We start from the raw sequence: 9,659 nt of genomic DNA, 5'->3' as shown, positions 1-9,659 counted from the left end.
TAAAACACCATAGTTGTCTACTTTGGGTCCGATTTTATTAATTGCAAAATCCGCTTGGTAAATGCTTGGTCAGTTGGAATCCTCGGAGCTGTCACTGTAGGCAGCCAGAAGGGACAGACCAGCTGGCGCTGCTGGTGGGGGATTTGTGGCTTTATTTTCAGCTTGACCAGCTGTTGCTGTCGTGGTTAGTGGTGGGTTGGTTTGCCTGGGAGTCACTACTGCTGCCTTTGGTTTGACCAGAACCAAGGGCGTCTTTCTTTTTACCAGTGGCTGCTGCGTGGCAGATGCTTTGCTGGATGATGTGGCAACGGAAAAACTGAGTGTACTGGACTTGGCCTGCTTAACGGGCGGTGGGGCAGGCAATCGGTCCACCTCCTCCTTGACATCTTCAATGATTTCCTCGGCCACAACACGTGAGCCGCCCTCCGATTTGTTCTTAAAGTTGACCGATCTAAAAGAATGGCGTGAGTATAAAGGGAGAAAATATGTAGAGAAGGCCACACTTACTTGATGAACTCTTCGTCTTCGCGTTCCTCCCGCTCCTGGCGCTCCCTCTCCGTCTCGCCCGTGTTGTACTGTTGCAGCATGGTTGTATAGTCCACCGTCTGCTGGCGACGGTTCAGGTCGCGGAGCTCTTCTAGGCTCTCCAGCATCTCGATCTCGTTGCGCGACTGCTGGGTGCGGTTCTCTAGGAGCTTCATCGGGTTGTTGGCCTCCTCGTCGCGCAGCTCTTGCTCCTCCCGCCGTGCCTGCTCTTCGGCCAGCTTTAGGGCCATGAAATTCCTGGTGGCGCCCGCCTCGATCTCGTAGTCCGTGTTCTGGGGGTCCGTTTTGAACGAGATCTCCTGCAGACAGCGTGTGCACTTGATGTAGAACCTGTAGATGCGGATTCCGAGGTACGTCTCGTTTTCCACGTCCTCCTTGCGGGCATTAAACTTCTTGCCCTTGTAGATGTACTCGCCGCAGGTCTTGCAGCGCATGTTGAACGGAGCCATAAGTCGCACGGTGTACTGCCTGTTTTTGGCCAGTTTCATGCGCGGAATCTTCGATGGATCGAAGTCCGGGGGATAGTATTTCTGCAGAGAATCGATTAGGGTTAGCCGTGCAGCTCAAGCTTGTCCATTTGTATGTTCTTTTACTTACGTTTAGCACTTTGCGCTCGGACATTTTGCGTTAAAATTGAGTTAAATGCGAAGTAAATAAAATTGTTAACTATTAGAGATGTCAAACCATATGATTACCTATCGATAAAATCGATTTTTTTGTAGTTCTTAGCTGGATTGGTGTTGGTAAATGTTGAGCAACACTGTCTTATAAGAGTCTTTCGATATGTGCCGTTATATTCAAATTCAACACAACAAGAAAGAAAGCTAACTTTGGCATGTTGAAATTTGTATACCTTTGGCAGTTTATAATTAATTTATTAAGAAATGGATCCATTTTGGTCAAATGGGTTTTAACTAAAATTATAATACCCTTAAAGGCGTATTCAAATTTAAATATTTATGGAAAGTCAAAGTTTAAAAATATCATAACTAAGTCAAAAATGCATTAATTTCCAATCTAAAAGGTGTTCTGTGCTTGGTTTTTCTATATTAACAAATCTACTTACTGAATTTTCAAATTTTGAGAGATCAAAATTCTGATCAATTTTGACAATTTTAACGATGTAACCCCTTATCAAATTTTGAAAAAATCTCATAAAATTAATTTTTTTCCGGACATGGCTAGAAAGACTCGCCTGTTGATGGTGATCAATAATATATATGATTTATAGGTTCGGAAATGCCGCCTTCTCTGTGTAACAAACTTTTTATACCCTACAATGGTACAGCAGAATCCACTTTTAGCTGAAATATATCATACTTCTTGTATAAATACGGAATAAGAATACAAAAAACATGGTTTTCCAATACAATATGCAAAATTTATATCCACTTTAAAAGCTTTAGTTATGCTTTAAAAACATTTCTTTGGCTATAATTGCTGCTACGTTCTGTTCGTACAATACACATCCAATAAATACAAAAAATACACAGCTCCTTGGACATCACAGCTGTCTCGTCTTTCACATGTTGCTGCTGCTCGTGCCCGCCTCATTGCTGCCCGTCGTAAGTGGCGAAGTGCTTTTCCGCAGGCCGGAGTACCGCGTCGGCAGCTGCAGAGTGGGCACATCGATATTATCGGCCTTAGGAGCGGAGGACACATGGTCATCCGCTTCCCCACTGCCCACTTCCACGTCCGGGAAGCTCACCTTCTTGGGCGCCGAAAGGGCTGGTATCGTTTGGGACTTGGGACGGCCCTCCAGCTTCAAGGCTGCTCGGGGAATCTTTTGTTTTACCAGCTCATAGGTGCAAGCGTAGAGGAACGTGTACTGCTGCAGGGTCTGCACCATCTTCATGCGCTGGAAGTAGAAGGGGAGGATGTGTCAAGAGATATTCTCTTTTGCTTGGGAATTCAGTTTGCTCACCTGAAACCGCAGCTTCTTCACCGTCTCGAAGATGTTAATTTTCGACTCGCTTTTCAGACGCTGCATGATCAGATCCAGGCCAATGAAGGTGCCCGTCCTGCCCACTCCCGCGCTGCAATGGACTACAATAGGTGAGTAGCTGGGCCGCCGTTCCGCCTTCACCTTTTTAACAAAGGTAATTAGGTGCATAGGATCCGCGGGACAGCCGTGATCGGGCCACTTCTTGAAGTAGAAGTGGATCACCTTCTCCTTCAGGCCGTACTTGTCGTGGATCACTGAGAGTTCGGTACGATCATACAGCTCAAAGACCTCCTTGGACTTGATAGTGACTGTTAATCCCCTCATGGTGTATGGAAAGTACTCGTGGCACTTGATCTGTGTGGGAGATTAGGCTTTCCACATTGAATTTAAAGCTATTTTATGTCACTCACAATGTCGTTTTCCCGGAACTGGGTAACCTGAACAATGACTCGGACGTTGTACTGCAGGACCATGCGCCAAAAGTCCATTATGCTCTCCGGCTTGGGTCCCTGCGTGGCTATGTACTCCTTTTTCCTCGGGTCTCCCTGGGGAAGGTAGAAATATTAAAGTAGAACATCTCTAAGCACAACAACTTACGTCTATAAAAGAGGCGTTGATGTAGTCCGATCCCTCTGCATCGATGTCGAGTATTACTCGATTCTTGTCGTCTGTTGGAAGAAAAAAAGGTTTAAGATACAGCAAATCCTTGGGTTTCCTATTTTACTTACAGGGATATATGTCTGCATAGCGATTCTTATGGCAACCCAACTCGGAGGCGGCATAGCTCAGCTCCAAAGCCTGCACGGTGATCTCCTTGAACTCGCGCGCCAGCTTCTCCGGCTTGGCCACCTCCGCATAGAAGATAGCAAAGTTCTTGGCAATCACATTTCCAAAAGGATCCTCGATACCCTGGCCGGAGTCGCGATGCCTGGATCAAAGAGAGTTTATCCTTAGAGAACTCTTTATAAAATTACTAAGATATCTAGACCCACCAGGCCATTCGCTTTCGCACCCACAGCACCGCCAATCCAATCACAAAGGCCAGCAATAGGCAGCTGCACACGCTCACGAGGATCAGCGTGACCTTAAGGGCCGCTTCCGTCTTGAAGTACACCACAGCAGCATCACTGTAACCAGACTTTGTGAACAGCCTCACCACCATGTTGTACTCCGTGTCCGCTTTCAAAGGCCCATTGCAAAAGCGCTTGCCCTCGTTGCACTTGTCGGTGCCAATGGTAAACACTATTTCCAGCGACTCCAAATCCACGTCCCGACTCTGCCGTGCCCTAGTGCTGACCACCGGTTCCCAGCGCTCCTCTGTCGTTTGGTATTGCAAGATGCAAGATGGTCCTGTTCCGTCGCCTCCAGCTTGCTCGTAGTTCAACACGTTGGGCCAACTGTCACCGACATTGTGCTGCAGTTCCGGTGCATCAGCGCAGCTCGAGAGGAGAAGCGCAATGTAGGTTATCTCCCCGGACTCGGACTGCAAGATTTCAGCCGGAAGTCGAACAACCGCTGACTTGGTCGGGTGATTCGTCTGCTGGGGGATGACTTTCATTTCGTCCACTACCTGTTTGCTCAGAACAGAAGGCACTGAAAAGGTAAAAGAGAGTTAAATTGGAATCTCTAACAAGGCATTGGACTCACATCCTGCTGGTGACTCCCATGAACCGGGCACACTTCCGCTGAGCTCCTCCACTTCGCGGTTCTTCACGGCCACCTGTACGGTGTATGCATACTGCGGCTGCATATCGGTCTCCGTGTACGACATCCGCCCCTTGAGGTTCTCCGTGTCCAGTGCCACATTTCGCTGGAATGCAACCGGTTTGTAGTTTGGCCGGCTTCCGCTGAAGCTCAGCTGGAAGTACTCAATATCGCCATTGGACTTGCAGGGAACCGTCCAGGTGATGGTCACGTTCGCACTGTACTCTTTGTTGTCATTCAACGGACCCTGGGGCAAGACGGATAGCTGGGTCACGTTGTCGGAGACTGAAAGGGCAAGGTCATAAATACAGGCGTGCTTAAAAATACTTTTAGTTGTAAAATCGTAGAGATATTTAAAGTTAACTTATGAAATTAAGTTACAAGCTGAAATACCTCCAAATTAGAAAAACCTTCAACTCACCTGTCGGACGAGTGGTGCCAATTACCGGCGCCGTGTAGTCACCCATTCCAAAATCATTCTGGGCCGCAACCTGCAATATATATCGCACCGATGGCGCCAAACCCGTGAAGTTCGCATTCAGATCTCCCTTGGTCTCCGGCTTGGAGTCCTCAACAATTGCAGGACAGTCCTCCGGCACAAAGTAGCTGGCCTCGTGGCGCATCAGAAAGACCTGGTAGTACTTGATCGGGCCATTTAGATAGGTGGGCGGTTCCCAGGTGAACTGTAGGCTACTCCGAGTGCTGTCACGTGGAGTCACGTTCTGCGGCTGCTCGGGAACTGAAATATGATTGGGAATCATTTAGGTTTTTCTCAATTCATTTGTGGCTTAGCTTACAGTATGTTTCGGTCTGGAGATTATGGATCGTCTTCACCGGCGAAGGTCCTGCTACATTGTACAATGTCACACTGCAGGAGTAGTAGGTGTACGGGGAGAGCGGACTGAGCTTGGCCTGGAAGCCTGCAAGGGAAGCAAAATGATTCGCATTCTGTCCGGTTTTAGGACTCCCTTTTCTATTTCCATACCTCGCTTGCTGTGCCCCTCGACGTAACGCTCCGCGGACGGATTGCGTACAGATGAGGTGGTGCTGCAGTTGAAGAAGGCAAAGATGGTCAGACAGGTATTGTTGTAATCCGCATTGTTGGCCGATAACTCCAGGCTGTGCGAAGCCGAACCCTTGCCCGTCAGCTGGAGGGTGATCTGAGTCCAAGTGGAGGTAGAACAAAAAGCTTGAGAATGACTGTGTTACTTCTTTATCTGTTACCCATACCTTGGAGGAATCGACAATGGCCGGCCTGGTCTCCACCTCGACCTGCCGCAACTGACCATCAAGGCTCTCCCTGGTGTAGGGGATGATCTGGATGATGTAGACTTGGCAAGCTAGAAGATTGCTAAAGACCACGCTGGTGTTCTGGGTGGTGACACTGAGAGCCTCCACCTCCACCACCGTGACATCGTCATCCATCCAGCCAGACAGGCGGTAGCCATCGATGCAGAGATCCGCATAGACGGGTGTCAGCCAGGTCAACTCCAGCGAGAAGGAATCGGGCAGCAGAACGGGCTCCAGGATTTGCGTGGGCTCTAAGGAAATGAGGTCATTAATAATTAAATATTCAAGAATAAATCCATTAAAGTTTCTTACGATCTTCACTGACAGTGCCTTGGTCCTGGTACCTGGCTCCAGAGCTACCATTCAGCAAAATGGGCACTATCTCTACGGTGTAAATGCCGCATGGATCTAGGTTCTCGAAGACAGCCACCTTATCCAGGGTCACCAAGTCTGTGGTTTCATTTGCAGGCCGTTGGCTGGGTCCCGATAGCTTTACACTGTAATTGGCCACACATCGGGGATGATCCTGGGGCTCGCTCCATGTCCAACGCAGCTCCGTGGTATTGGAGATATGAGTTGGCTCGAAGACAGCACTGGAAACTGGAAGAGGAATTACCAAAGAAGGTCATTGGTTGGGGAAACTTAGGGGACAAAGCAAACAACTCGCCCTTTTCCGCGGATGTAAACTGCTGCAAGGCCTTGGCTGTGGCGTTTTCATTAGTAAAGACCTGGAAGGTGTACAGCTCGCATCCTTGCAGATCCGTCAGTAGATACTCCCTGAGCTTGCCATCAGCAGAGATGTCACTCCATTCGCATTCAACTTGAGACGATTTGAGGATTTATAATATATATTTATCCCTTTCAATTGCAAAACTTACCACTGTTGTACTCTGGCTGCTCCGGAGAGCTAGGTTCTTCTGTGCTGGCATCTGTGGTGTAATCCTCACCAGAGCTCGTTGTCATGGGATCTTCCGTTGTGGTCGTTTCCGGTTCTTGAATGCAGTCGTCGCGTCGCCACTTGAAAACATAGTTGCTGATGCAGTTCTCCTCGCTGGGATCGCCCCACTTAACCACCGTAATGCCGTTGGCCAGGTTAGTGATATTCATAGATATATCGCCTGGCTCTGCATACAGAGTATCCACATTCTGGGTGTCTTGGTCCACCACTTGACTGGCATTGTTGTGGGTCACCAAAGTGATGGTGTGCGTCAGACAGGACTTTACACCCTTGAAGGTATGTGTGCTCTTATCGTTCAGCTGCTCCGTGGAATAAGTATCCGCCGCCTTGGCTTCAATCTTGAAGAGCGCCACGCAGGCGCGATCGGTGGTCTGCCAAGTAACCTTAATAGTGTTTGCTGTGGGCACCACCGAGGTCATTGTTGTCCTGGGCTCTGCCAAAAGATATTATAGTTATTATCAGTTAATAAAGAAAAGAAACAAAATAAAAACGAATTCCTCTTTGCAGAAACTAAAATCTAGCATAACTGATAGTTTCAAGATATTTCCAAACAACAGGAATTTATTTATAGAAATGTTTACACTCACGTTTGTACTCGGTGTAGGCATAGATAGTTTGGTCGGGAAGAGGCGGAGTGCCAACGACAATTGAACGGAAGCTAACCACACAGGTGTAGAAGGTGCAGGGATCTAGGCTTTCGCTACAAATAAAAAGAGTTTAGTTAAAGGGATGCAGTTAAATGAAATTGGATCCTCCATTAGTTACCACACATTAGCCTCGTTGGCTTTGGTTTCTGTACCGCTTCCATTGCGACAGGTGACGCTGTCAATGGCATATTCCGTGCCATCGGAGATCTTAAAGGCAAGCGTATAAGCTGTGGACACTACATTGACCTCAACCTCTGAAATGGGACAAGGAAAAGGTTAAAACCTAACAGCAGGAATCCATCTTATCTCCAAGAATGTTAAGATCCTTTTGATCTTTGATAAATAAAGATAAAGTAGTTTGATATATTTACTTTCTGCAAATTCCTGACTCCCACTGATGGCATTTGCCGTTAGTTCAGATTGTCCTTGGACCCAGGCTATCCACAGGGTCAGCAGGATCAGCCCGTATACCTGGATGTTTGGCTTCCAGTGTGTGGTGTCCATCTTAGGACCACATTGCTTCTGACGCCCGTGCTGCTGTGAATAACAAAAAATATTAATAATTAATTGTTAACCCAGGGGAGCTGCTAAGTGCAACCGGTTGCCTGTGGGATTTTCCACGAAGCAATAACCTCTCCCAAACACATCTACATATGTGCATGTATATATTCAAACACTTTTATTTGGGATTCAAAATCAAAAAATATGTGAAATAAAAATAAATAAGAGTTCACTGTACGTGTACGCCAGCGTAAGGTGTTGATTCGTAAACGATTAGTGGCTGGCTGTGAACTCTCGAAGATCTTTTTTGGAGATTCTGGAACATCCAGTTGCTGACCAGCGCAACAATTGTTGTTTTCTTTTGATTTCAAAATATGTAAAACCGGAGTCAAGCTGCCTGCAACTGATTTGTGATAATTGCAGAACATCCGCCAGTAATTGAATAATGTAAATAAAGCTCGATGGAGGATATCAAAGTCGGGGACCTGCACAAGCAACGACTGAAAACCGATCATTGCTCAGGGAAGCGACCAGCTTAAAGGCTGTTCAATGTCAGGTGGATTCAGAAAGAATCTTATCTGGGGAGGAGGGCACTTAACGCCGCTCACAGAAGTGGTCAATATAGAGCCGATACAGATAGCGATTATAATCTGGCTGTTGGACAACCCAATATTGCTTGCTATAAATTAAAACTCTTAGCGAGCAGCCCTGGAACACCCATTAATCAAGGCTTTGTTTGCAATCCCATCACGCAGCAGGCGCATTGATTGTGAATTATAAATAGATATAAACACTTTGGCCGCCGATATGCGAGGAATAGTGCGTCATCCGTAGATCTAATACAACGAATACCGCGAAATCGGCAGCACTAATTACTAATTTCTGCTGTCGTCGTCGTCGGAAGAAAGACACATCACTTTGGCGCAAATAAAATTACATTTCTCGATACCTATTAATGGTTCGTCAGCCAACACACGTTCTTTATCTAAAATGAAACGAAGACAATTATTTGCCAGGTTCCCAGCCACGCTGCGCTGGCTTGTTTAAACAAATCGCTGAGAGTTCCAAACGCCGAAGCGCCAAATAAGCCAATAATAACAATTTAACGGTTACACACACGACCGACCGACCGACTGAACGAACTGTCTTTATCAATGGCATATAATCAGTGTTGTCCAGATAACACTAGCATTTGGCTGCGCGGAGGCCATAAATGCTTTCGATTTTCGAATTGGAGTCCAAACGCCATAAATAAAGGCAGCTTGCAGTGGCCATCGGATTATCCTGAATCTGAATCACTGCCAATTGGCACACGATCGATTAATATCAATCTATATTATCGGGTGTAATTCGAGCAAATGACTGATTAAATCAATCACTGATAACAGTCCCGATTTACACTATTCGGCAATTTGAACAATGAATTCGACGGCAACGAAGACTGCACCACCACTGCCACTCACTGCTGAAAAAAGATCGTTGGTTTCTGAGGTATTCCGGCACTTCAATAATCGAAAGGATCGACCGAATTCTGCCTTGAATGTAACTGTTTCCCCTGAGCGTTTGTTGAGCACTGGAGCACTCAGCGAAAGGGAATAATGAATAGTCTCTGAAGCTCATTCGGCGCTGATAAGAAAAAGTTTACTCCCATCGTAAGTGTTTGAGTAAGATAACAACAAAAGCGAATTCACCACACTCGGTAGGGCGAACAACAGCACTGTAATGTAAACAAAACCCGGTTCCCAAGTAAAAAGGTATAATCAAAGCACTTAGAATTTAAATTTATTTTGAACCACAAAGGCTAAGGGTTTTTGAAAATAACGTAACAGTTCAACAGATATCGATAACTTAAAAGTAACAACTGTTTGCTCATGAACGGAAGGTCTTGCAGCACTGGCAGCACCTTGAATATGCTAGATTTTGAGAAAAAAGCTAAAAAAAGCTATAAATATACTAACAAAAAACACCAACAAGTAGCTACATTTAAATACAAAAACATTCAAAATGTCCTTTATTTTTTAACAAGACAACTTTGGGCTATGTGTGATATTAAATAATCAATATTCAA

General features: G+C 46.1%; 2 protein-coding genes across 3 annotated transcripts; both read right to left on the bottom strand.

Moving 5' to 3' along the window:
* Nucleotides 1–13: 13 nt before the first annotated feature.
* LOC108082447 (splicing factor YJU2) lies at nucleotides 14–1,370 on the bottom strand. Its single transcript, XM_017177818.3, has 3 exons — nucleotides 1,144–1,370; nucleotides 508–1,076; nucleotides 14–451 (listed from the first exon to the last, which is right to left on the bottom strand). Exons 1-3 carry the CDS (start codon nucleotides 1,165–1,167, stop codon nucleotides 70–72), a joined length of 975 nt encoding a protein of 324 aa, XP_017033307.1. The 5' UTR covers nucleotides 1,168–1,370; the 3' UTR covers nucleotides 14–69.
* A 532-nt stretch (nucleotides 1,371–1,902) lies between these two features.
* On the bottom strand, nucleotides 1,903–9,192 carry Ptp52F (Protein tyrosine phosphatase 52F). 2 transcript variants are annotated; one of them, XM_017178016.3, is made up of 18 exons: nucleotides 9,055–9,192; nucleotides 7,462–7,627; nucleotides 7,209–7,344; nucleotides 7,031–7,143; nucleotides 6,364–6,876; nucleotides 6,153–6,305; nucleotides 5,798–6,085; nucleotides 5,426–5,736; nucleotides 5,181–5,355; nucleotides 4,993–5,115; nucleotides 4,617–4,934; nucleotides 4,139–4,480; nucleotides 3,484–4,084; nucleotides 3,220–3,419; nucleotides 3,089–3,159; nucleotides 2,902–3,036; nucleotides 2,471–2,845; nucleotides 1,903–2,404 (listed from the first exon to the last, which is right to left on the bottom strand). In XM_017178016.3, the coding sequence occupies exons 2-18, from the start codon at nucleotides 7,592–7,594 to the stop codon at nucleotides 2,069–2,071; spliced, it is 4,323 nt and encodes a 1,440-aa protein (XP_017033505.1). In that variant the 5' UTR covers nucleotides 7,595–7,627; nucleotides 9,055–9,192; the 3' UTR covers nucleotides 1,903–2,068. The 2 variants fall into 2 exon arrangements, with proteins under 2 accessions (XP_017033505.1, XP_017033506.1); XM_017178017.3 differs by having other exon boundaries at nucleotides 7,462–7,624; nucleotides 9,055–9,185.
* Nucleotides 9,193–9,659: the final 467 nt, after the last annotated feature.

This window comes from Drosophila kikkawai, chromosome 2R (genome assembly GCF_030179895.1).
Source record: "Drosophila kikkawai strain 14028-0561.14 chromosome 2R, DkikHiC1v2, whole genome shotgun sequence".
In the NCBI taxonomy this organism is placed as follows: domain Eukaryota; kingdom Metazoa; phylum Arthropoda; class Insecta; order Diptera; family Drosophilidae; genus Drosophila; species Drosophila kikkawai.
This window is presented reverse-complemented; position numbering and strand designations above follow the sequence as displayed.

Coding starts and splice junctions, on each gene's coding strand:
- LOC108082447 (XM_017177818.3), bottom strand. CDS start 1,167: ATGTCCGAGCGCAAAGTGCTAAAC. Junction 1,077..1,143: donor CCGAGCGCAAAGTGCTAAAC/GTAAGTAAAAGA, acceptor GATTCTCTGCAG/AAATACTATCCCCCGGACTT. Junction 452..507: donor GAAGACGAAGAGTTCATCAA/GTAAGTGTGGCC, acceptor CCATTCTTTTAG/ATCGGTCAACTTTAAGAACA.
- Ptp52F (XM_017178016.3), bottom strand. CDS start 7,594: ATGGACACCACACACTGGAAGCCAAACATCCAGGTATACGGGCTGATC. Junction 3,420..3,483: donor GTGCGAAAGCGAATGGCCTG/GTGGGTCTAGAT, acceptor TCTTTGATCCAG/GCATCGCGACTCCGGCCAGG. Junction 2,405..2,470: donor TGAAGAAGCTGCGGTTTCAG/GTGAGCAAACTG, acceptor TTCTACTTCCAG/CGCATGAAGATGGTGCAGAC.